The 27778-nt window shown below is 42.8% G+C and overlaps 1 protein-coding gene across 1 annotated transcript; it reads right to left on the reverse strand.

Annotated features, from left to right (window-relative positions):
* Positions 1-873: 873 nt before the first annotated feature.
* Positions 874-26392, reverse strand: TEX26 (testis expressed 26). The gene is made up of 7 exons (XM_052650325.1): positions 26332-26392; positions 21969-22050; positions 16405-16570; positions 13560-13710; positions 3123-3299; positions 2792-2953; positions 874-947 (listed from the first exon to the last, which is right to left on the reverse strand). The coding sequence occupies exons 1-7, from the start codon at positions 26390-26392 to the stop codon at positions 874-876; spliced, it is 873 nt and encodes a 290-aa protein (XP_052506285.1).
* Between the last annotated feature and the right edge of the window lie 1386 nt (positions 26393-27778).

Here is a 27778-nt window from a genome sequence, read left to right on the forward strand (position 1 = left end):
GCACACACTAAACTGAGAGAGAACCCATATGAAATTACTCGTGGGCCATAGCTACAGTCCTCGGTGCTCCAAGAAAGACATAAACAGCAAAAAAAAAAAAGGAGACAGAGAGAAATTTGGAATTAAGTAAATGCACAGAAAAAACAAACCCAGCATGAATGGCAACATGAATATAAATTAAAACATAATTCAAGGTCAAAACCATTAACATGGTCAAAGAAGAATAACATGTAATAAGAAAATGAAGAAGCTCTGTGTAAGTCATAAGCACCGATAAACAACATAGGAGCCAAAAATATGTAGCAAAAATCCCAGAAATACTAGGAGACATTGATGAAAACACTTCTATTGTGGAATGTTTTTAATATTTTTGCCTCAGAATATGACAGTTAAAATATACAATTAAGACAAAGAAGTGGCTTAAAAGTACAATTAACTATACATTTTTTTCTTCTGCTATTCATGTAATACACAAATCATTCTTATACTTGGCATAAAAAATGTTTGCTAATTTTCCAAAAGCAGAGATTTGTTTGAATTTTTAATCCCCTAATTATTGAAAAATTAAGAAACCTCTTCCATATAATTCCTAGTTCAAAGAGGAAACCAGAATTGAAGACACAAAGTAAGTATCCAAAAGAGAATGGTGAAAAAACATTATATCAAAACCCACTGGATACAGTTAAAATTGGGTAGGAATAGATTGGGAGGCAAGGGATGGTTTTCAGCCTTAAATGATTTTATTGTTTAAAAATAAAACAAACAAAATTACACCAAGTCATGATGAAATTATAATTCAGAACAATTTTGATCTTATTTTTTCTTGATTATTGAGAAAAGAACTCAGTTACTTTCAGATGTTCTTCATTTGAACTATTTTTCTTTTTTATCCATCCTTTGGCCCACATCACAGTAAGAGCGAATAAAGCGATCAAGAATCTGCCTTTCTGAAAATTATGAAGAAAAACAGGATGAAATTTTCCACTTAACTCTTTCAAGGCTAAATAGAGAAATTTCTAAGTGACAATTTCTACTGACAATAGTACTCTAAATATGAATTCAATGAGACCAAAAGAATCATGATAATCAAAGCTGTTATGTCTAATAGCTAAAAAGACTCTTCAATAGTCAATATCTCTTGAATGTAATTATTGACTAAAAAGAGCAAACAATATTCAAGGGATCAGCGAGACTTCCTGGAAAGAGCGTGGATTGTGGAAGGAAATAGGCTTTTGTTCTGTGCAGCCGCTCTAGTAGTCTTGCCTGGAAACTTCCCTGGACAGAGGAGTCTGGCAGGTTACGGTCCATGGGGTTGCAAAGAATCAGACACGACTGAGCACACATCTGTCATCTCTCTTTATCCGCTACCTCATCTCTGAATCAAGGTACTGATACTTACCTAGCACAGTTGTTGGAATGGATGAAGAGTGCTATATGTGAAGCACCCAGACAGTGCTTGCTCTGCGTGATGCGATGATAACCAAAACAATAGAGACTATTGGTCCAAAAGTTTCATGAAAGCCAGGGTTGCTTTTCTGCCCACCAGTCTTTGAGTGATAACTGACCTCTCTCCCCAGCCTCCATTTCCTCATCTGGAAATTGAAGGAGTCTTCTCTGGTTACGAACATCTATGGTCCCCTAATACCAATCACATATTTTTAAATTGTACATGGTGGAGCTATAAAGCTTTGTCACTCCTAGAAATTACCATCTGTGCAGCCAAAACTAAGAGAAAGGAAGAATGCAAGTGATGCTGCCTGTCCTTGTGCTCAGTGTGACAAACGCCACCCGAGGGCTAGAGATCAGGGTGTGTGTGTGCGTGTGTGTGCGTGTGTGTGCATGTGCGTGTGTGCATGCGTGCGTGTGTGCATGTGTGTGCGTGCACACATGTGCGTGCGTGTGTGCATGTGTGCCTGTGTGTGCATGTTTATGTGCATGTGTGTGGGCATGTGTGCATGTGTGTGTGTGCGTGCATGCGTGCGTGCCTGAGTTACTCTCCACCTAAGTTTGCATTTGTTTTTGTGATCTCACATTTAACTTTGAATGTTTTATAATGTACATGACATGTTAGTTCTGTGATATAGGAATATGTGTCCTAGAAAGTGACCCAACCAGTCCTGAATGACATTTATCTCTTTGAGGATGAGATACATGAAGATTTGCATGTACCGCAAGAAGACCGTCACACACACACACACACAAAAAACCACCAAACAGGAAATAAAGATTACACAAACTAAAACAAAGCCGTGAGAGAGTACAGACTTCCACTGGAGAAATCAATTACCCATAAGAAAAAGAGAAGTCGCCCTGGAGCAGCTCAACCACAGCAAAGTGAGATCAGAAATAAGTGAAAAGCTAGATGTTTTCTTTTTAATAAGTGGGGATATATTCACTGGGGCCTCTTTGAAGAAAAATTTATTTTCAATGGGTTGAGGTTTACACAAAACTTTGTATGTTGCATGCGTGTTCAGTCGGGTCTGGCACTTTGTGACCCCGTTGACTGTAGCTCTCCAGGCTCTTCTGTCCATGGGATTCTCCAGACAAGAACACTGGAGTGGGCTGCCATGCCCTCCTCCAGGGGATCTTCCTGACCCAGGGATTGAACCTGCGTCTCTTGCATCTCCTGCAATGGCAGGTGGATTCTTTACCACTGTGCCACCTTTTTGTATTCACATACATATATATCGAACCCCAGGGGCTGGAAGTTGGGAAAGTTTCTATTTGGTGGAAAGCCATGTATTATTATGATCTGTAATTTATCAAATAGTAACTTGAGACCTCATTTTACCTTTGTAGGAAACACCCTGAAGGTACTCTGCAACTTGAGAGGGGCTGAATGAGTTCAGAATTGTCAAGAAATCCAGATAGGCTTTCCCGTAGTCACTTTGGTAGATGGACTGCTTCTTCGTGCGCTCTTGGCTCCTCATGTGGCTGTACAGCACCGAAGGGACTAGAGACACACAAGGGAAGGAAAGACAAGAAGCTGTCACTGAGCAGAGAATCCCAGCCTCTATTTGTGGGACTCGCCAGGTCCCACAAATGTGTTGTGGAATGTATTGAGGAATCTCGGAATAGGAACAGTCTACAAAATTGTTTTAAAAAGCTACAGGTGTACTCACCTAGACCTTGAGATGCAATGGGTAGGCTCGAGTAGCATCCATATTTGAAACTAAAATCCTGTAACTCAGGAATTTTAGCTGGAATTTGGTAATTCCGTCGAAATTCTGTGTCTGCTGGTCGGGGAACTAACTTTTTCCATTCTAGAAACATCTGAGAACGCTGTTTATTCTTCTGATCTGGAGTGGAGGTACAAATGGAAGGCAATAATTACTCCTTGTAAGGTATCTCTAAATAGCATCATATTTTCATTCCATTTTGCTTCTGGCAGTAGCTTCCAATGTATCACATTCAGAACCCTCTCTTCTTGCATTTAGAGATATGGTCAATGTACTTTTTATGGACATTTCAACCAAGAAATAATTTTCTGCTTTATCAGGCACAGGAAGCATAGGCTAAAATGATCAGAAGTAGTTTCTAATGAATATACTGTTCATCAGTCAGGAGTGTTCTTTTGTTTCTGCTTCATGGACTCAGAAAGCACGCCTCACTCCAGTAGTCCTGCCTAGGCCCTGGGGCTGGGGTTAGGAAGCAGAGTGAGGTATTTTAGATAGGGCTATGGCTGCTATATAAAATATAGGAATTCAGTTAAATTTGTTGTAGTTGCTGTTTTGGTTGCTGCACAAGGCCCTTGCAATGGAAATGTGGAGTTAAATTTGAATTTCAGATAATGAATAATTTTCTGTATCTGTATAAGCACTCATTTTTTACCTGTTATTAGGACTTCCCTGGTAGCTCAAATGGTAAAGAATCTGTCTGCAAATGCAGTATCCTTGCCTGGGAAATCCTATAGACAGAGGAGCCTGGCAGGTTTCAATCCATTGGATTGCAAAGAGTCGGACACAACTGAGCCACTAACGCAATATCATTATTCAGTTTTAATTGAGCACCTTGTATTTTTATTTGCCCAATCCAGCAACCTTAGATGGGCAGTACACATCCTCCCCATTACCTGGAAAAGAACCACTCGAAAAAGGATCTTACTGATGGATGGTTAGGCCAGATCACTATTATTGAAAGTGAAAGTGAAGTCGCTCAGTCGTGTCTGACTCTTTGTGACCCTGTGCACTGTAGCCGCCAGGCTCCTCCGTCCATGGGATTCTCCAGGCAAGAATACTGGAGTGGGTTGCCATTCTCTTCTCCAGGAGATCTTGCCGACCCAGGGATCGAACCCAGGTCTTCCGCATTGTAGGCAGATGCTTTACCGTCTGAGCCACCATGGAAGTCTTACAAATAGCTGTGAAAAGAAGAGAAGTGAAAAGCAAAGGAGAAAATGAAAGATATAAGAATCTGAATGCAGAGTTCCAAAGAATAGCAAGAAGAGATAAGAAAGCCTTCCTCAGAGATCAATGCAAAGAAATAGAGGAAAAGAACAGAATGGGAAAGACTAGAGATCTCTTCAAGAAAATTAGAGATACCAAGGGAACATTTCATGCAAAGATGGGCTCGATAAAGGACAGAAATGGTCTGGACCTAACAGAAGCAGAAGATATTAAGAAGAGATGGCAAGAATACACAGAAGAACTATACAAAAAAGATCTTCATGACCCAGATAATCATGATGGTGTGATCACTCACCTAGAGCCAGACATCCTGGAATGTGAAGTCAAGTGGGCCTTAGAAAGCATCACTACAAACAAAGCTAGCGGAGGTGACGGAATTCCAGTTGAGCTATTTCAAATCCTAAAAGATGATGCTGTGAAAGTGCCACACTCAATATGCCAGCAAATTTGGAAAACTCGGCAGTGGCCAAAGGACTGGAAAAGGTCAGTTTTCATTCCAATCCCAAAGAAACGCAATGCCAAAGAATGCTCAAACTACCGCACAATTGTACTCATCTCACACGCTAGTAGGAGAAGGCAATGGCACCCCGCTCCAGTACTCTTGCCTGGAAAATCCCATGGATGGAGAAGCCTGGTAGGCTGCACTCCATGGGGTCGCTGAGGGTCGGACACGACTGAGCAACTTCACTTAGACTTTTCACTTTTGTGCATTGGAGAAGGAAATGGCAACCCACTCCAGTGTTCTTGCCTGGAGAATCCCAGGGATGGGGGAGCCTGGTGGGCTGCCATCTAGGGGGTCGCACAGAGTTGGACATGACTGAAGTGACTTAGCAGCAGCAGCAGCACACACTAGTAAAGTAATGCTCAAAATTCTCCAAGCCAGGCTTCAGCAACACATGAACCATGAACTTCCAGATGTTCAAGCTGGTTTTAGAAAAGGCAGAGGAACCAGAGATCAAATTGCCAACATCTGCTGGATCATGGAAAAAGCAAGAGAGTTCCAGAAAAACATCTATTTCTGCTTTATTGATTATGCCAAAGCCTTTGACTGTGTGGATCACAGTAAACTGTGGAAATTCTGAAAGAGATGGGAATACCAGACCACCTGACCTGCCTCTTGAGAAACCTATATGCAGGTCAGGAAGCAACAGTTAGAACTGGACATGGAACAACAGACTGGTTCCAAATAGGAAGTACATCAAGGCTGTATATTGTCACCCTGCTTATTTAACTTCTATGCAGAGTACATCATGAGAAATGCTGGGCTGGAGGAAGCACAAGCTGGAATCAAGATTGCTGGGAGAAATATCAATAACCTCAGATATGCAGATGACACCACCCTTATGGCAGAAAGTGAAGAAGAACTAAAGAGCCTCTTGATGAAAGTGAAAGAGGAGAGTGAAAAAGTTGGCTTAAAGCTCAACATTCAGAAAACGAAGATCATGGCATCTGGTCCCATCACTTCATGGCAAACAGATGGAGAAACAGTGGAAACAGTGTCAGACTTTATTTTGGGGGGCTCCAAAATCACTGCAGATGGTGATTGTAGCCATGAAATTAAAAGACGCTTACTCTTTGGAAGAAAAGTTATGACCAACCTAGACAGCATATTCAAAAGCAGAGACATTAATTTGCTGACTAAGGTCCGTCTAGTCAAGGCTATGGTTTTTCCTGTGGTCATGTATGGATGTGAGAGTTGGACTGTGAAGAAAGCTGAGCACTGAAGAATTGATGCTTTTGAACTGTGGTGTTGGAGAAGACTCTTGAAGTCCCTTGGACTGCAGGGAGATCCAACCAGTCCATTCTGAAGGAGATCAGCCCTGGGTGTTCTTTGGAAGGACTGATACTGAAGCTGAAACTCCAGTACTTTGGCCACCTCATGTGAAGAGTTGACTCATTGGAAAAGACTTTAATGCTGGGAGGGATTGGGGGCAGGAGGAGAAGGGGACGACAGAGGATGAGATGGCTGGATGGCATCACTGACTCAATGGACGTGAGTCTGAGTGAACTCCGGGAGTTGGTGATGGACAGGGAGGCCTGGCGTGCTGCGATTCGTGGGGTCGCAAAGAATCGGACACGACTGAGTGACTGAACTGAACTTAATATTTTTGGAAATAACTCTGTTAAGACATATTCACTAACATGATCATTAAAACCTCTGACGCACTAGCTAAAGCCAAGTTCCACAAGCATTACCAGATTAACGAAGGAGAGAATCACGTCATCTTACTTAGAATGAGCTCACCCCTAATTCTTGCTACAAAATGTTGGTTCAGAGGCACATCACACGACACCAGCTTTAATCAGAACAAAAATATTAAAAATAGGAGTATCATGAGCAATGTCACAACAGTGCTAATTACTACTGACACTAACCTTGATTCTTCTTACAAAACAGTTTTTCAATAGGTCTTCTTGAAATAGACTCCAATGTACATTGTATATCAAGCAATATGTGATGTCATCTACTGGCACCCAAGAGCAATTTAATATTGATTTTTTAAAGAATGATCTCCGTCCAGAACAGCACAGTGGGAAAGGGTTTCACTACATGGTGTCTCTTAATTTAGATGTTGCAGGGAGAGAGGACATGGGTACTCAATGGCTCTCATAATGACCTCATAAACTGCCTGAGGAGAAGACAAGGTTATAGAGAAGAGAAAACTCTAGGGCTCCAAATTCAGGACACTCCTTAAGATATTTTGGACAACCATCTGGTATTGTTGCTAGTAAGTACCATCTATATAACTCGGTTTTTGTGAATTACTAATAGCTTTATTAATAAACAAATTCCCATTTGTTGCAGATGTCTATCCCTTTTTCCTAGCTACAACTCAAAAGCAAATGCTTTCAGTTCCTACACGTGTTCTGTGCCAAAGTTAGAGATAATGAAGTCATTGTTCTACCTTAAGACTACCTCAAATGAGTGTGACGAGAAAAAGATAAACAGGAGACACAGATACAGAATGTAATATCTTGTGACTGTAACAAATGGAGATAATACATCAGAATTACCTAGGAAGGTTATGCCAAAATATACCAGCTGAACCTCATCCCAGACACTGAGAATTTCCAGCTGTGGGAGGGACCCAGGCACTTACCCTGTGAACAAGCTTCCCATATGCTTAAGAATCCCTGACTCAGAGCTTTGGATAAGGTGCTACAGAAGCCGAAAGTGAGGGGCTTCTCTGGTGGCCCAGTGGTTAAGGCTTCACCTTCCAATGCAGGGAGCGCAGGTTCAATCCCTAGTCAGGAAACTACGATCCCACATGCCTCATGGCCAAAGAAACCAAAACATAAAAAACAGAAGCAATATTGTAACAAATTCAATACAGAATTTAAAAATGGTCCACATGAAAAATCTTTAAAAAGAGAAAAAAGAAAAGAAACCCAGAGGTGGAAGGAAGACAAGAATCAAAAGGCAGATATAGTGGGAGGAGACATGGGTAAAACTATGACTGATTCATGTTAATGTTTGGTAGAAACCAACACGATACTATAAAGCAATTATCCTTCAATTAAAAATAAAAAAGGCAGACACAGCAGAAGGTGTGTTTTGACAAATGGTCAGCACTGAAGCTAAAATGCACAGTGCATTCATCAAATGCAGTCTGCTGCTGCTGCTGCTAAGTCACTTCAGTCGTGTCCAACTCTGTGTGACCCCATAGATGGCAGCCCACGAGGCTCTCCCGTCCCTGGGATTCTCCAGGCAAGAACACTGGAGTGGGTGGCCATTTCCTTCTCCAGTGCGTGAAAGTGAAAAGTGAAAGGGAAGTCACTCAGTCGTGTCCGACTCTTCGCAACCCCATGGACTGCAGCCTCCAAGGCTCCTCCGTCCATGGGATTTTCCAGGCAAGAGTACTGGAGTGGGGTGCCATTGCCTTCTCCGCAAATGCAGTCTAGTTGGTGTGAATGTGAAGAATGCAGGGTAGGGAGGAGCAGTAGCTGAGGGTGAAGCAGGAGGGGAAGGTTAGGATCCACACTGTGAAGGGTCTTGAGAGACTTGTCCATATAGAGTAACTGGAGATGAAGACCCAGAAATGACAAAAATCAGGCTCTGGATTTACTCTGAGTTCCTTTGAAAAGAAAAAGTAAGTCTTCATTGATCCTTAGTACATATCACCATAATAGACCTCATTAAATATTTACTAAATTGAGTGAACAAAAGAGAAAAAAGAAACGTAATCACTATGTATTAGTAATTAATCTGAACCACACTCTAGTGACTGCCTACATGATATATGCTTACAGTAACTCTTAGTTCTTAATCCTTAACTAATGGTTTTATAGTCTTTGTAAAATTTCCTATAAGTGAGTTCCTTCAGCATGATTTGGAGAAATTCCTGGTACAGAAGGATCTGAGGAACTCCATATGAGTGCTGAAGTGCAGCCGTAATGTTGTTGAATTCCCAACAGAGGAGACCTGACCCAATGCCAACCCCACCCTGAGGGACTATCCCTGCGCCTCAGGAGACCACTTCCCACTGGTTTTCTTTTCCAGTTGGTAAAGGTGACAGGGCTTCCCTGGCGGCTCAGTTGGTGAAAAATGCACGTGCAGTGCGGGAGCCCCAGCTGCGACCCATGGGTGAGGAAGTCCTCTGGAGAAGGAAATGACTGCCCACTTCAGTATTCTCACCTGGAGAATTCTATGGACAGAGGAGTCTGGTGGGCTACAGTCCATGGGGTCACAAAGAGTCAGACATGACTGAGCGACTAACACTTTCACACTTTCACAAACGTGAGACCAGAGTCCTTATAGCCCAAAGGGAGAAACCGCCCCTCTGAGATAGTCCATGGAATTGCAGAGAGTCAGACATGACTGAGCAACTAAGCACAGCACATAATGTTTGATCCCTAGGTGGGGAAGACCCTCTGGAGAAGGGAATAACTACCCACTTGAGTATTCTTGTCTGGTGAATTCTGTGGGCAGAGGAGTCTGGCAGGTTACAGTCCATGCAGTTGCACCGAGTTGGACATGACTGAGGCAATTTAGCACACGTAGCACACGATGGCTGCAGAAAGGCCCCTGTACATCTACAGCAAGGACTGTTCAAAACGACTAAGACCGTGGGCACTTAATCTACAGCCAGGTGAAAGCTAGTTCTGCTGTTCTAACTTATCAAAGCCAAGTTCTCCAGCCTGAATGTGCAAACAAGCCCCTTTTACAGCTTCTTACTCATTGGCCTTAATTCAATAATGAGGATTCAAAGACAAGACACAGCCTCTGTGTTTCAGAAGCTTAAAGTATTAGAGAAACAGATACATAAAAGGGAATCACAATATTATTTGATAAATGCTGTGGAAGAGGAAAGAACAGGAGCTATAAAAACATGGGAGGGGCACTGCTCCAAATCTGGAGGATCAGAGAAGACTCCTGGGAGAGAAATGAAGTTTACATTTAGACTTCAATTACGGACAGAGATGGGGCTCTCCGGGTGGCTCAGTAGTAAAGAAACTGCCTGCCAGTGCAAGAGCCGCAGGAGACATGGCTTTGATCCTTGGGTCAGGAAGATCCCCTACAGGAGGAAATGGCAACCCACTCCAGTATTCTTGCCTGGGAAATCCCATGGACAGAGGGGCCTGGAGGGCTACAGTCCATAAGGTGGCAAAGGGTCAGACACAAATGAGCGACTGAGCACGCATGGACAGATAGGCTAAAAATAAAAGGAGGGAGAGGTCTTCACACAGAAGAGGCAGAGGGCAAAGGGCACAAGGTTACAGGAGGCATTGTAAAACTGGAGGGTCGGGGGCAGTCGTGGGGGCTGGAGGATGCTGTGGGGGTGGGCAAGGACCAGATTATACAGCACTCACCTTAAGGCACTTAGCTTTTATCCTGGAGATAAAGGTGGAGAGGAGGATATAACTGAAGGGTTTTAAGCTGGAAAGTGATGTCAACTGGCACATCTGGAAACTTACTATGACCCTAGTGTGGACATGGACTTGAGGAGACAAAGTTGGAGAGGGGAGTGGATTCGAGGTCATCCAAGAGATAGATGATGATAGCCTGAATTAAGGCAGTGGCCATTGGGAGGGAAAGAAGCAGATGGAGGTGAAAGATTTAGGAGGGAGTCTTGACAGGTCTGGGGTATTTATCCACACGTGGGGAAATGGTAATTTGTACTTGCAGAAAGCACGACTCTAATTGGAAGCTCCAAGACATCTTTTAAGAATGCTGACATTTCAGATGTTTTTCCATGACCCTTTATCTGCAAGTATGGAGGTCTTTTGATTCTGTTCCCATCCAGCTTCAGAAAGTATACTTCCCAAACATGCCCTCCATCACTCAACAAATATTTACAGGGAATGAGGCTACATGCTGTACTAGGCCCTGAGTGAATAAGAGCTTTGGGGGGCATGCTGAGTCGTGGAGGAAACAGTAAAACACAAACAACAGGAAACAAGAATCAGTCAACAAAGGACTGCAGAATGCAAAGGCGACAGGCAAGCAAGATGACAGCAGGCCTCTCCAGATAAGTCTAGGAAAGGTCTCACAGGCGAGGTGGCGTTTAAGCTGGAGTCAAGAGAGTGACAAAATGAAACTGCGCCTTTCGGGCAGAGGGGACAGGCCGAGTGCTGACCGGAGGTGGGAAAGAGCTTGCAGCCTTAAGGGAACTGAAAGAAGGCGCGTGTGGCTGGAGACTCGTGAATGAGAGGGCCGGAGTGAAGAGGAAAGCAAGGGCCGGGCCAGGCTTGCAGGGCCTTGTGAACCAAGAGAAGGAAGTGGAACATGGATTTTATTCAAAGTGCAAAGGAAGACAGTGAAAAGAAGCAGCAGAAGTATTCGATCCAGTTTAGACTGTGAAAGAGCCTCTGGCTGCCATGTGGCAATGGAATTGCAGGGGTCCATAGATGATACACAAAGTTCAGTGCTAGGGGAAGAAAAAGGTGATGACTTGGAACCCTAATGAGGCCTCTACTTGATCCCCCAATACACAAAATCAGGGGTCCAGGGAAGGACTTGAGGAAGAGATACAAACGCAGAAATCCTCAGGATGATGGAGAGTTGCTTTTATAAAGGAACCAGGAACCCTAAGGAACTCTGTTAGAGGTCAAGTAGAAAAAAAAGACAAAAAAAAGGAGACAAAGTAGTAGGGGAAACCAGGAGAGTGTGGTGTCACAGAAGTTCAAAGGAAGAGTGTTTCCAGAAGGAGCAAGCAGCCCCCGACATTTCATGCTGCCAGATTATTGGGCACATTGACAAGAGTAGCTTCAGTGACCAGATGGGGGCAGAGACCAGATTGGAAGGGTTTGGAAGTTAAAGAATTAGCAGTGCTTCCTATGAAACCCAGTGGATGGTAACCACGCAAATGACTCCTCCCTCCCCACCCTTGACCAGACTGAGAGCAGAATGGAGAGGGTAACACATTTTTAGAAGATGGAAACCAAATAGAGAGGCAGCAATTGAGTTAGCAAAGTAGAGAAAGCTGAAATGAAGGGACTGCAGAAGGGGTTAACAAAAACGTGAGCTAATCCACACAGCAAAACTCCAGCAGGCTCAAAGTCAGAGGGAGTTGGTTCAGTGGAAGGCTGGTATGGAGGCTCAGGGCAGAAACAGGGGATCTTGGTCAAAACTTGGATACAGAGTGGTTAGAATCCCCTGGTTCACCTTCTTAACCTCATGGTAGTCACATGATTACCCTTCCTAGCCAGGCTCTCAGAGCAAAACTGAACCTAAGAAGCTCTGGATTCAGGGACACCAGGTACAGCAGAAGGTGATGTACTGAGATGTTGGACCAGGTAAAAGTGGATTCAGTGAGTGTGACAGGCATATAGAAAACTAAGCATTTGAAAAGAGTTAATTATTAACTATGGTAAAAAGAGCAAAAGAGAACTAAAAGGAAATATACCGATAAAATATCATTTGGCTCAGCAGCGTTTGTTGTTGCTGCTATTTAGTCTCTAAGTCATGTCCAACTCTTTGTGACCCCATGGACTATAGTCTGCCAGGCTCCTCTGTCCATGGGATTTCCAGGCAAGGGTACTAGAGTGGGCTGCCATTTCCTTCTCCAGGGGATTTTCTTGACTCAGGGATCAAACTCATGCCTCCTGCTTTGGCAGATGGATTCTTTACCACTGAGCCACCAGGGAAGACCAAGCAGTGTTAACATAATTATAATATATCCTATGATCATAATTATAATATCTGTTCAGTTCAGTTCAGTCGCACAGACGTGTCCGACTCGTTTCGACCCCATGAATCACAGCACGCCAGGCCTCCCTGTCCATCACCAACTCCCGGAGTTCACTCAGACTCACATCCATCGAGTCAGTGATGCCATCCAGCCATCTCATCCTCTGTCGTCCCCTTCTCCTCCTGCCCCCAACCCCTTCCAGCATCAGAGTCTTTTCCAATGAGTCAGCTCTTCTCATGAGGTGGCCAAAGTACTGGAGTTTCAGCTTTAGCATCATTCCTTCCAAAGAAATCCCAGGGCTGATCTCCTTCAGAATGGACTGGTTGGATCTTATAAACACTAGCAATTGCATTAACTCCAAACTTGTAATATAATTATACTGAGAGGATGGATGGAGGGGACTTGAGAAAGAGGACCACATCCTCAGTTACTATAACTGAAGTCAATCATAATGCCTAAGACTGATGAATCAGAAATAGTATGCGAGGATATGATTTTAAAATATGGAGGATCCCATAAGAATAGTTGAAAGGATGGAAATTGATAGTCAGTGGGAGTAGGACCAAGAGCGGATGGGGGAGGGGGGTCAGGGAATTGCTATTTCACTGTGAGCCTGTAGGTAACTATTAGATTTCACTCTATGCACATATCAGTTTAATAAAAGGAATTTTAACATAAGTGTTTTTAAAATGGTAAACCAGCAGTAAATAATTGAAGACAACAGGCTTAACTCGACCCCATCATCTTCTCCTGGCTCGTCCTTGTCCTTTGGATCCAAGAAGCCTTTCCTGACCTCTTCCTCCAGGGTTAGGCTGAATGTCCTACTGTGCACCCACAGCACCCTGCATTCCCCACAACGTGCACCTTTTTATAGGTGCTCACTAGGTCAACTCTTGTTTGCAAAACTACCTCTCTCCACGTCTATACTGTGAGCGTCAAGGGAAGAGACCGCATCTGTGTTGCTCACCATGCAGACTCTGGTGCCTAACATTTTACCAGGGAAAGGAGAAAAATGAACGTTTACCCTTGGATCGGTCCACAAAGTCTCTCTTTGTGATGGAAATGAACTGATTTCCTATTGCCTTCCGAACCTCTTCCATTGATGCAGCAATTTTCCAAGGAAAGTAGCTCTTTAATAAGGTTGTCGATTGAGGTAGTGTCCAGAGAAAGAAGTTCTATGGATACAAACACAATTTTCAAGAAAATCCACAGGGTTTCACCTTATGGAATGAAGAACACATGTGTTTTTGTATGTATGTGCTAAGTTGCTTCAGTCGCATCCAACTTTTGTGACCCCATGGACTGTGGCCCGCCAGGCTCCTCTGTCCATAGGATTCTCCAGGCAAGAATACTAGAGTGGGTTGCCATTTCCTCTTCCAGGGGATCTTCCCAACCCAGGGATTAAACCCAGCTCTCTTACATCTCCTGCATTGGCAGGTGGGTTCTTTACCACTAGTGCCACTGGGAAGTGGTTTTGTATACACATTCTTTTGAGTTCTTTACACCCGGCTACCACATTGACGTTGCAGAGTCTTGCAGAGCCATCATCTGACCCAGCTATAACATGGAGCTTTGTCATTTGTTTGACTTTTCATGTGAAAGACAAGAGAAAAATGACTGGGAGAAGTGATCATATTCTAAATATATTTTATAGGTAAATAAGGTTTCCTGATGCATAGAATGTGGGACGTGAAGCAAAACGATGGGCCAAAAGTTGCAGAGAGGCCTCAGGAGAGTAAATAATGCAATAGATCCTCAACTTAGGTGATGGGAGAGTCTACAGGCTGGCAGAGGAGCACTCATTGGCTAAGATAGCACAGGACCCTCCCACTCTGGCTCTCATTGGTTGAGACAGCACAGGAAACCCTGCCACCCTGGTTGCCATTTGTTGAGAGCCTTCAATAAAGCTTCCCTAGTGGCTTAGATGGTAAAGCGTCTGTCTGCAATGCTGGAGACCCCGATTTGATCCCTGGGTTGGGAATATCCCTTGGAGAAGGAAATGGCAGCGCACTCCAGTATTCTTGCCTCGAAAATCCCACGGACCGCGGAGCCTGGTAGGTTACCGTCCATGGGGTCGCAAAGAGCTGGACACGACTGAGCGACTTCACTTCACTTTCAATAACGCTTAAAGGGAAAATAAATGCTGTCCAATATGTATGTGTATGTCATATGTATACATATACAGTGTAATATTGTAACTATTTGGAATTAATTATAAATCTTAAGGAAAATACTCAAGAGGTAAATAGATTATATGTGGGTGCCATGAGGAACCAAATTAAATGGGGCATGTGTGTGTGTGTTCTAATGACTCCAAAGTCTACATCTAAAGCTCACCTTTTCCATTCGAGTCACAGATTTGTGCATTCAATCGCCTATTGGACATATTCTCACCCAACATGTCTTCAACTGAGCTCACTTTTCTCCTAAACTTTTCCCCACCAAACCTGGTCCTCCTGAAAGTTCCATTTCAGTAAATAGCATCAGCGCAGACCCAGCCATCCAAGTAAAAAACAGAAACAGCATCCTTCATTCACTGCCCACCTTGTCTTTTACATCGTTTCAGTCATCAAATCCTGACCTTAAATTCTACTGACCTGATCATCAAATTCTACTACCTTATTACCCATTGAACATGTCCAGATGGTTCCATCCCAGGTGGTACCATGCCATGTGGCAACCCAATAAATGAAATCCTTTGCTACAATTGAGCTTTGCCTTTTATGATGGGGGAAGTGTACATAGTACCTAGAAAACAGAGAGAAGGTCAGCTACTTTCATTTAGTGGAGAAGGAATTCTAGCTGGCTCTTTTTAAACTAAGCCTATGAGTTACCTTGGTGGACAAGAGAAGAGCATTCTGGATAATCAAAATAGTATAAGTTGTGATGGGTTGGGAATGCATATACCAAATACAAATACTTGTACATGCCTGTTCATAGCAATTTTGTTCATAATAGCCAAAAGGTCAAAGTCACTCAGTTGTGTCCGACTCTTTGTGACCCCATGGACTATGTAGTCCATGGAATACTCCAGACCAAAATACTGGAGTGGGTAGCCGTTCCCTTCTCCAGGGGATATTCCCAACCCCGGGATCGAACCCAGGTCTCCCACATTGCAGGCAGATTGTTTAGGAGCTGAGCTATCAGGGAAGCCCAAGAATACTGGAGTGGGTAGCCTATCCCTTCTCCAGCCTATCTTCCTGATTCAAGAATCAAACCGAGGTCTCCTGCATTGCAGGCAGAGTCTGCAGTCAAAAGGTGGCAACAACCCAAATGTCCATCAATAGATAAATGGATAAACAAATTGTGGTATATACATATAATAGAATATTATTCAACCATAAAAAGGAATGAAGTGCTGATAGATGCTACTATGTGAGTGAACTTTGAAAATGATGTTTTTAAACAATGCTAAGTGTGAAGCCAGACACAAAGGTCACATATGGTATGATTCCACATATAGAATATCATCCATAGAGACAGAAAGCATATTGATAGTTTCCAGAGACTAGGGGAGAGAGAAATAGGAAGTAATGGGTACAGGGTTTCCTCTTGGGGTTATGAAAATATTTTGAAATGTGATAGAGATGGTGGTTGTATAACATTATGAATACCAATTGCCAGTGATTTGTTTACATGAAAATGGTTAATTTTATGCTACATGAATTCCACTATAATTAAAAAATATTTTTTATTTAGGGGGATAAGGGAGAAGTAGTTAGAAATAATTGTGAGAAAGTGAGCAAAAAATAGTCTAAGAAGGACCATAGCTGTAGATGATGAAGGATCTTTGGGATATATCCAAACTCTCATTCTTACGGATTATGGATACAATATTAAAGTCAAGAGATATGTAGATAGTATCTTACCTGACTAGGGTAAGATCTGTGGTTTTTGATTCCTCTTGAAGTCCCAACATTGATTGAATCCTCTTTAGAATATGGTTTCCAAACATACTCATCATTGTACTGTGTTTGATTAGGAATAGGATCACCAAGTGAATATGTATATCCTAGCCTTCTGGTACTTTTCTGACTATAAGAAAAGAGTAGAAACCAAACTAAGATTTACATAACAAATTTCACAACAGTACACATGTCAAACAATTTTTCAAAGGTTGGCTGGCTTAAGGCTTGATGCCAGAAATAATTCAATATCTAGGTTTCCCTGAAACAAAACAATCCTGTATCTTAGGACGGCTCTTAACAAAAGTATGGGAGTCCTAATATGAAATTTAAAAGAATAATCTGAAATTCATTAAATTTTTAAATTAATTTTTTTTAGTAAGAACTGAGTACTCTTCTGTATAAACAAGTAGTTCAGAGTAACTCTGGTTACCAGTAGTTCTGGTTACCAAGTAACCAGATACTTGGTAAAGAAAAGTTTCCATGAAAAGTATTCCAGTTAATAAAAGGAAGAAATATAAGAATTGAGATGCCAATGCTTTTCAAGTCCCTACTGAAATAATGAAGTAATCAGCAGTTGACACTGTGAATATACACACAAAAAACCACCTATTAAATATTTTTGTCAAAATACCCAACCTGAATCAGATGAAGTCTTTGGACTATCAGATTACAGGAAATACATGAAAAGGAGGATGTTTTTAAATGATATGATGAGGGTGGAGTCAGAAAAAATCCAGAAGAATAACTTGCTTCTTTGACAAAGAAATTCTAAAAAAAAGAAAGAAAGAAAGAAAGAAAAGTAGAGGAACCTGTAGATTAAGTGAATAAAGATAATACAATGTGTAGACCTTGTCTGGATTCAATTTCTAGCCAACTTTTTTTTAAAATTATGGGACAATTGGGGAAAATTTTATTGCTGATTGGCGATTTGATATTAAGGAATTGCTTTTTTAGGTGATATAATGGTATTGTTGCTGCTGCTGCTGCTAAGTCACTTCAGTCATGTCCGACTCTGTGCGACCCCATAGACAGCAGCCCACCAGGCTCCTCCGTCCCTGGGATTCTCCAGGCAAGAACACTGGAGTGGGTTGCCATTTCCTTCTCCAGTGCATGAAAGTGAAAAGTGAAAGTGAAGTCGCTCAGTCATGTCTGACTCTCAGCGACCCCATGGACTGCAGCCCACCAGGCTCCTCTGCCCATGGGATTTTCCAAGCAAGAGTACTGGAGTGGGGTGCCATTGCCTTCTCCGAATGGTATTGTTACATATTTTAAAGAGTCTTTATCTTTCAGAGAGACATGAAAACATATTTAGAACTGTGTGTGTGTTGGTCACTCAGTTGTGTCCAACTGTCTGCAACCCCATGGACTGTAGCTCACCAGGCTCCTCTGTCTTTGGGATTCTCTAGACAAGAATACTGGAGTGTGTTCCCATTCCCTTCTCCAGGGTATCTTCCTGACCCAGGGATCAAACCTGGGTCTCCTGCATTGCAGGCAGACTCTTACCATCTGAGCTACCAGGGAAGCCCAAATATTTAGAATTAACATGATACAATGCTTGGATTTTGCTTCATTATTATTGAGTGGGAAGGCTAAGTGAAGGATATACATTAAAAATGTCCGTATGTTGTTGATTATTATAGCTGAATGATAATTGGGAATTTACTGTATATTTCTTTTTCTATGTCTAAAATATTTCATGTTGACTTAAGAAAAAAAAAGAGGGATGGGTTAGATTCAGGTTATGTTTGTAAGAAACCAAACATCTGGAAAGTGGGATCCATCTGGATGCTGGACTGTTTCACTTGTCATTCAGATGAGCAGATGCAAGCATGACTGTGGTCCTAAATCAAACCGAAGTCATCAAAGGTACATGAAGATTTTTGCAAAGGGAACACAACACAGATTACTTTAAAGGAATTGATTTGCACATCTGCATTTCTCCATATGCTCTTTCCTCATGTGTCTCCCCAAGTACAAATCTGCATATCTAGGTGGGTCTTTCCCGCATCTCCCATCTCTTTCTCCCTGCATTCTTTTCATCACTATACTTCGGGGTATAAGCTACCAAGCGTGAGAAGGGTGCCTGGCAAAGGGAAACTTCGTTATAGTGCTTTCAGGGAACCCTCTTGTAACCCAAGTTCCCACTTACCCAGGACTTGCTGTTCTAGGTCAAGAGTAAAGGGTGGGACTGTAACCAGAGTATTCTGGCCTGTGTGGGGATGTCCTGAATGTAGGTATGCTGTAGATGGTGTGGCTGAGAGTAACAGCTAGTTTTCCCTTTCCTAACAACTATCAAATGTTCATCCCTCTCTAAGGAGAGCTTCTAAGAGAGCAGAGAATATAGATTGCTGAAAATGGCTCTTTCACTCACATCTTTAAATGTAAGCATTTTTCTAGCTTTTAAAAAAGTCCCTAGGATATGTCGATAGCAGAAAAGAGCATCTCTGTGAAGATGAAACAGTACAGGATGGCAATGCTGATTCTTTTCAGTGTAACTGGAATCTTTCTGAGACTATCACTTTTTTAAAGATTTACTGTATAAAACTGGTACACGAAAATCTTGTGATCTTTTTTCAGATTTTTTTATTCATCATTCAATAAGATACTTAAATCTACTTTTTAAACCCATATGTATTATGAAACATTTACTTCAATATAGCCAATCCTCATTTTATTTTATTTTATGTAAAATATTTAATACATGAAAGTATATGCTAGCTTGTTATACTATTAATTTTACATGTATAACTATATGCTAACCTATATAACTTTTTCCTTTCATTAAATGCATAGTAAATATTGTTTGGTATCTAAAGAAATCAATTAAATTGTTTCTGATTTTTATGCATGGTATTATTTAATTATTTCCCAAAGTCAAGCACCAGAGTTCCGTACACATGAGAACATATTTAACTAAGAATCCTCATTTTTTTTAATCATACTCCTCACTTCAAAGATAGCTTACATATATAGCTACACATTTCACTGTATTATTTTTATTACTTGGATATAATTAATCATAATAGACCTAAATCACTTTACACATCCCCTGTCTACTTTTAATAATCTTCACTATAATATGCATTCCATAATTTATCAGTAGTTTTCACAATATTTCTCAAAATATATTTTAACATTTATTTGAACTATAAGTGTAGCCAGATTTTATTTTGACAGGAAGTAAACCTAATTTCACTTGCTGGTTGGACAACGACTGATTTTACCCGCTAGGTAAGCCTAGTATAAATTGCATGAGTTAAATCTTCAGCTCAAAGATTTGGATAAAAATAGATTTAAAGTATGTAATGATAAAAAAATATTATATTGGAAAACATTTACTGAAATTAATGTTCCTATTTTCCAAGTCCTTTTTGAGTATATATGAAATAAGTTTCTTCCAAGTGAAGGAGTAACAGATGTAATTTAATAATCATTTGTTAAGACATGCCTTTTCACGTCTCAGAAAATGAGATAGGGAATAACTCAATAACTGGATGACAAATCATCTAATTATTTGCTTTCAATAAAAGTGAAGGAGTACCCAACCAAGCTGTCAGCCAATCAATCATTAAAAATCACCTGTGATTTTGCCATAAAACCCATTAAGAGTTCAGAGTATTGAATGGCAATGCTTCACTAAAACTCCTTTCATTCACATCTACTTAATTATGAGAACAAGGCTTCTCAATATCAGCATTTATAAATAAAAAAAAAAGTAAGCAGGAAAAATTGATGCTGAGTGTGGTCTTATTCCAAAAATAATAACACTCAAATATGGAGACATGAAGTAATTGAAAACAAAACATCCCCATTTATCTCATTAAGATGCAATTCCAAAAAATTTACTTTTTGTGTTTAGTAATTATCAACAATTTGTAATGTGTTTATTGCTTTCAGCAATTCTGTACTAAAAATAATTGTGATAACTCAATACTTGGAGTCATATAACATGTTTAAAAATTAATTTCAATTAATATACTGAAACAGTTGCAAAGAGGTATAATGGAGTGATCAATAAATTGCTTTCAAACACAAAATATATTAGAGCAGAGTAAAATTCTATGGAGGAAGTGGACTGGGAGTAAGAGTTCAAGAAGGAAAGAGAATGAAATAAATAATCTATTAAAGAAGAGCTTGTTTGTATATATTTTTTAAAGGGTCAGAGAGTATCAATTTGCTAAGATGGTTAGATTACTCACTGGTTATATGTAAAGAAACGACTTAATGGTCTTGTTTTAAAATGTCAATATTCAGGATGGGTTGGAAGTTTTATGTTTCACAGCTATTTTAATTTATGATGAGAACTTTCCTGTGAACTTTAAAAAGACATGAATTTGAAGACCACTAATCTAGACTCCTTAAGTACCCATTTGGTTTTGGCTTTCATCCCAAATGTTTCCTCTTCAGACAACCGTTACTGTCAGATGGTAAATCTCCCTGTAGGGGACATAATGTGACTCAGTGGGATAGCAAGCAACTTGGAAATCAAGAGTCTTGCAGCCCTGTGCCTTTTGGAAGTCTGTCATAAATATTAGGCTGGGGGGAAATGAACGGAAATCTGGGGGGGTAACTTCTTCATGCTAGCCAGGAGACTAGTAGGTTTAACTTGTCCTCAGAACAAACATGTTAGTCAGGAGTCATCATTCCCACTTTGCCAACCTTAAAACTTTTAGCAGAAGTAAAACTGGGCTTGTTGCTTGTCTAAGGTAGCAGAGAAAATAAGGGCTAATTAGAACAGGGAGCTGAGCTTCAGCTCAGAACCCATTTCTGCCTGACTGCACTGCTGCAGTCTGGCCAATATTCCATTGGACTTCTCAACAACGTGCATTTCTAAGGTGAAAAGATCCTCTACACTGGAAGCAGTCTACAGGGTAAATATGGGTAAGGGAGGGTCCTCCATGCTGATTTCCCACCAACCACTGATGCAATGAAAGATGGCAGCCCCACCCTTGCTCACCCACCAACGAGTTTAGAGGGGCAGCTGATGGAGAGAAATTCCCACCACCCTCAGTTCAGGTGGAGCTGGGGAGAAGCTGCAAGTCAATATTGCTTTAGGAACCAATAGTTGGAGGGGTGAAGGTAAAGGTAAGCGGACCTTGACCTTGTTCAACCTTCTAAGACTACAGTTGGGTGGAAGTGCTAACAACACCTCACTTGTCCATTCATTCAGTTATTATCGCCTACCTCCTATAAACCAGGAAATGGACTCAATTCATGCTCCATGTTTAGGTAGCACAATTATATTAACTATATACTGACTCTGTTGTAAAGCATGACACACAGTGGCTTTATGAAGGATCCATGTATTAAATTTCTAAATCTCCCTATAGGTGCTTGGGACACTCTTTTAAGGTGAAAACCCTCTCTGACGCTTGGAGGAGACCTGTGTGTGCATTGGGTCTTATCTGAATGCCTTTTCTATAAGCCTTCTCTGATTACTCTTTGTCAGTTTTGGATTCTGAGTAATACAAGACAGGTGAACAAGTTCAAGTGTGTACATCAATCTGGCACGAATAGGGATGTACCGAAACAAAGCAGGTGCTGTTCCTGTCTTAGGTGTGAATGCAGTCCTCATCGTGGTGGCATAAGGATCCCAACCGGTATCACCTGCTAAGAGCACAATAAACTGGTTTTAAATATGGCAGACAGCATATTTTGATCAAATGTTATTTCAATACTTAAAGCAATTTTGCAAGAGACAAACATTTTGAGTGGTAATGTAGAGTCTAAAGGAATGAAGGCCAACTTGTGATCTCCACCAGGGAAGAAGGGAAGCTCAATTTAATCATCTGAGTTTCCCCCCTAAATAAAAATGTGTTCAGCCATGTCTGATCCTTTGAGACCCCATGGACTGTAGCCTGCCAGACTCCTCTGTCCATAGGATTTCCTAGGCAAGAATACTGGAGTAGTTTGCCATTTCCATCTCCAGGGGATCTTCCTGACCCAGGGATCGAACCCATGTCTCCCACGTTGGCAGGCAGATACTTTACCACCGAGCCACCCGGGAAGCCCTCCTTTAAGTTACTTGAATAAGTCTATTGTTTTCCTTGAGAATTCACATAGGCTGTTTTCAAGAATTTGAGCAATACATAAAAATATAAAGGGAGTTCATCTGAAATTCTATCATCTTAATGCACTCACTATCACTGTTCTAATGTCTGACTTTTCATGCATCATATTGGATACATCTGTAAATGCATGAACTGATTTTACACAAAGGGGGTCATAGTTTGCAAGTCAGGTTCTCTGCTGGAGCCCTTCTCCTTACTCCTTCCTGCTCATGCTGTCCTCCCCATCCCTCCTCCCATGTTAACAGTTGTGCCTGTTTCTTTCCAGACTTTCAGACCAGCAGATATAACCATATACAGATCGATATATATGTACATCAATTCGGTAACAAACTGGTTTGTAAAATATTTTATTTTTTAAATTTCCCCTATTCTTTATTTATTTTTAATTTTTTGGCTATATGACATGGCATGTGGGATCTAGTTCCCTGGCCAGGAATCAAACCCATGCCTCCTGCCTTGGATGTGTGGAGTCTTAACCACTGGACTGCGAGGGAAATCCCAGTGTATTGGGTTTTAGTCCTATTTTGTTTGACAAAAACAGGCTCATCCTACACAAAGTAAGCTTTGTGTATCTCTTCTGTCACTTAATAGCATGATATGAAAATCCCTCATCTGGTGCAGCTCCAATTCATTCTTTGTAATGACTGCGCAAGATTGTATGGTATGGTGAAGTCACTCAGTTGTGTCCAACTCTTTGTGACCCCATGGACTGTAGCCAACCAGGCTCCTCCATCCATGGGATTTTCCAGGCAAGAGGAGTGGGGTGCCATTTCCTTCTCCAGTGGATCTTCCTGACCCAGGGATCAAGCTAGGGTCTTCCGCATTGCAGGCAGACTCTTTACCAGCTGAGCCACCAGGGAATCCATTGTATGGTATAGATGTTCTTTAAAGCTGTGAGAGTGGGTGAGCTCAGCAAGGGACGGAGTGTCATTAGAGGAGCTGATGTCCTAAGGCTGAAGCCCAGGCCTGCCCAATGTCAAGAGGTTTGGGAGATGAGGAACAGCTGGAGAAGGAGGCTGAGAAGAGTGTGAGATGAGCAGAGAACCAGGAGGCTGTGGATGGCGGAAGGAAAAAGGAGGTTCCAGGAGGAGGGAGGGACCACCTACAAGGCAAATGCTGCCGGCAGACCTGGGAGAGTGTGGACAGAGAATTCACTGCTGTGCCTAGTCACTCAGTCGTGTCTGATTCTTTTCAACCCTAGGTACTATAGCCTGCCAGGCTCCTCTGTCCATGGGATTCTCCACGCAAGAATACTGGAGTGAGTTGCCATGCCCTCCTCCAGGAGATCTTCCCAACCCAGATATCAAACCCAGGTCTTCTGCACTGGCAGACCCTAGAACTGATCTGCCCAACCTCTCATTGCCAACAGAGTACCACCAAATTACTTGGGAATATAGTTTTAAGTTTTAATTCAGTGGTCATTTGCTCCTTCATATATTGGCAGTTACCTGTGGCTTTTTACATTTCACTAACACCCGGGTGAAATGATCCCTTCGCATTTGGTGAGTTTCACCTCCACCTGAGGCTCCCCTAGTCTAATGAGAGGCTTAGCCCCTGCCTGTCATGCTCTGTCCCTCTGCTTGCAGAGTTCTGTCTACTTTCTGATCCCGTCATACTAGAAATGACATTATCCTTTGATTCTCCTGCTTTAGTGGGAATCACTTTACACTTTAAAGCATTTTATTCCAATTGCAGAATTAATGTTCTTTGTTGAGAGAACTTCAAGCATAGACAAGTAAGTGGGGAGAAACTGTGAGGCGGTGTTGCTCTCTAAAGAACCATCACTGAGCCTGATTTGAAGCTCTGAGTTTGACTCTTAGAGAAATCAGGAAGTTTTTTTCTAAGCAAGCAACACCAACCTAGGCCCCATCACTCTTGGCAGATGCAAGTAAGGATGTGAGGTGAGGAACATCCTGGATTATCTGTTGGACCCTAAATGTAATTTCAACATCCTCATAAGAGAGAGGCAGAGGGAGGTTGAGGAGGCCATTGTGAGCATGCAGGCTGAGACTGGAGTGATGGGGCCACAGGTCAAGAGTGCCAACAGCCACCAGAAGCTGGAAGACTCAAGGCAGGACTCTCCCCGGAAGCCACCAGAGGGGGTGCAGCCATGTCAATAGCTTGATTTCAGGCTTCTGGTCTCCAAGATGTAAGAAAATAAATTTCGGTTGTTTACAGCGACACGTTCATGTTAATTTATGATAGCCCTTGGAAGGAATACAGCACTTAAGAGCCCAGTTGATAGTAATAGTCCGATAGCAATCAGCCCATGGGGGTCATCATCGACCTCATCCTATTTTGAGACCAGACCTGGGCAGTGACACATGAGACCCACCCTTTGGAGGGTGCCCTTCCCGCAACGGAGGACGGAGCAGCAGGGAGTGGCTGTTAGAGACCTGAGACTGGGTGTGAAGGGGCAAACTCCCCCAGGGGGAAGAGGCACTTTGGAGGCAGAATCAATGAGACCTGGTGATGCCCTTGAGGTGTCCGTGCCCTCCCCTCTACTTTGAGCAGCTGGGATCCTCCTCACTGCACTTCTGAGTCTAGGAGGACAAGGAGTGCCATTTTGTACATGAGTCTGAGGCTCTCCTATGACATCCAAAGGCATGTGGTAGATGAATATTTTGGTCTGAGGTTGAGGACGGGTTTATGAGCTAAAGATTAGAGAGCCACGAATTGGCACTTGAAGCCCTGTGGCAGGATGTGGCCACTCAGATAGAGTATGTAAACCAAGGGGATACACCTTGGAGGATCGCAACATTCCCAGACAAGAGAGGGGAGAGCAGACAGTGAAAGAAACCAAGACAGCATGGCTAGATGGGAGAGGAGATTCAAGGGGAATGCAAATGGGGAGATGCTGGGGAGGAGCACCCCCCCACACACACGCACCTTCCTCTGCCTCTCCTGTTTGCCTGGACACCACAGAGAAACTCGGCGAAGTAAATATTTTTGTATTAATTTTTTTTCATCTGCTATTTGTAATTTACAAAGGGATGAATGGGATGAAAGTATACATTTCATTCATTCTCCCGGGACTGCAATCCTAGGGAATTTACAGTTGAACAATCCCCACTCCTCTGGAGCCACCAGGGAACCACAATTACCCAGCTAGAGGGCTGCAGTGGGTTATTATTGCCATGAGAAAGGCTAGGATGGAGCTGACTACACAGTAATCATGCCACTAGCATCACGGCTAGAGCGGCTCTCCCTTCACCGACACAAAAAGCAGAGTTAGTAAACCCGCTGCATTTGCATGCAGAATTAGCATTAAAAGCACTGCCTCTGTTAGATACAAAATCCCTTTGAAACAAAGGGAAGCGAAGCTTAGAAGCGAGCACCAACGGCTCTAGTTCCCAGCCTCTGCTGCCTATGCGCCTGGGGGTCGCGTCTCTGCAGTCTTCAGCCCTGCCCCCCTTTCTGGGCTGTTTCTCAGATCCTGCCTGGGACCAGGGCTCCCCCTGGGTCTGCTCTCTTCAGAGCTCCCCACCACCGTTCCGTCTTCGTCTTTAGCCTTGTTCTCCCAAAGGCGTCAGTCCCCGCTTTCCCTTGTACCCTCCTGGGCATTTCACGGGGCGTTTAAACAACTGAGCGTTTGGGGGAGGGGTTTGGCAGGAGTTAGGGCGAAGGGCTGGGGAGAGGCAAGGTCGTGAACGCCCTTTCATTCTCCCTGAATTCCCAGCCTCTATTTAAACTGAGTTCCATCCATAAGAGCGCGGCCTCTTGAAGACCTAGGCAGCCTTCGCCCTAGGTACCCCAGCTCCAGGAGAGACCCCGCCCCCGAACCTCGCCGGCCAGGTGGCAGGGTCCGCAGGCTTACTTGGCCGTCTCTTGTTGCCATATTGAGAAGGGCACGCAGCTTCCGGCCGAGACTCTGCCATTCTTGCTCCAAGAGGCCGTCGTCGCGGGGCGCTTTCCACCAGCTCGACTGGGTGCTGCGGTGGAGGCTGTTTTGTGACGCGTCGCCATGGAGACGCAGGAGGCTCCCCGACAGCTCATCCCCGGTGCACCGAGGTGCTGAGCGCTTCACCAGGCCGGCTGAGGACACGGTGCGATGGTAAAAAGATGTGTTTCTAGTGCCATGGATACCTTGCTTTTGTGTATTTGTGTAATTCATGAAATGAGCTTTCCTGAGCACTGTCATACATTTGGGGAGAGGAGCAAAAGGGGATTAGACTGAAAAGAAAGTAATATTTTCCGACTTTAACTGCAGATGTTCCTCTTTGCGCAGTTTTCAGCTTAAGCGAATGAAGGCTAAGTTGTCAGGGATCTTGCAGGCTCTGAGCTAGAGGAAGTAGGTATTGAGCAAGAAGACAAAATCACAAGTCATGTGTGTCAGTGGAACTAGAGCCAGAGTCTCTGAGATAGCTCCATGCTATCAAACGGGTGACCCCAGCCCAGGAATTAGGGGACAGTGGGAAGGTGGAAAGTGTGCTGGGAAAGAGGACTGAGCAGGGATGTGCGGGACCCCATTCTCCTCACCAGGCCATGTTCCTGGCACCAAAAACCGTGTTTTGTACTTGTTGATTTAACTGTTCTTCTGTCCCCGCAGATTGGACTATGTCTCTCCCAGGTATGTTAGCATTTTCACAGCATGTAGAGGGTTTTATATTATTGGCAGCTACCTGGTAATCTGGTACATACTAGCTGTTTAGTAATATTGAATGTCTCCAAGTTAGGATACAGCTATTACCTACTTCCTTAGCTGGTAAAGAATCTGCCTGCAATGAGGGAGATCTGTGTTCTATCCCTGGGCTGAGAAGATCTCCTGGAGAAGGGAAAGGCCACCCACTCCAGTATTCTGGCCTAGAGAAGTCCATGGACTGTATAGGCCATGGGGTGGAAATGAGTCGGACATGACTGAGTGACTTTCACTATCATTGCCCACTTAGGGCTTCCCAGGTGGCGCTAGTGGTAAAGAACCTGACTGCCAATACAGGAGATGCCAAAGGCTTGGGTTCAATCCCTGGGTCAGGAAGATCCCCTGGAGAAGGGAATGGCTACCCACTCCAATATTGTCGCCTGGAGGAGTCCATGGATGGAGGAGCCTGGAAGGCTACAATCTAGGGGTCGCAAAGAGTCAAATGTGACTGAAGTGACTTAGCATGGGTTACCCACTTTGGTGCAAAGAGAAAACAGTAAATAAGCATTGGAGACTTCAAGCTCCACGTTTAAAAAGCAATTTATGACAATCCCTTATCCTTTCAAGGAGTTATTCTAACACAGACCTTAGATAAATATGTTTACATGCAAGTGCTTAAAAAGTC

This window comes from Budorcas taxicolor, chromosome 12 (genome assembly GCF_023091745.1).
Source record: "Budorcas taxicolor isolate Tak-1 chromosome 12, Takin1.1, whole genome shotgun sequence".
In the NCBI taxonomy this organism is placed as follows: Eukaryota; Metazoa; Chordata; class Mammalia; order Artiodactyla; family Bovidae; genus Budorcas; species Budorcas taxicolor.

Bases quoted from the DNA above. Each gene is read 5' to 3' on its own strand.
- TEX26 (XM_052650325.1), bottom strand. From the start codon at position 26,392: ATGGCAGAGTCTCGGCCGGAAGCTGCGTGCCCTTCTCAATATGGCAAC. The intron at 13,711-16,404 runs GTAAGATACTAT...TTGTATCCATAG, and splicing joins ACAGATCTTACCCTAGTCAG to AACTTCTTTCTCTGGACACT. The intron at 3,300-13,559 runs GTAAACGTTCAT...CCTCCACTCCAG, and splicing joins CTTTGTGGACCGATCCAAGG to ATCAGAAGAATAAACAGCGT.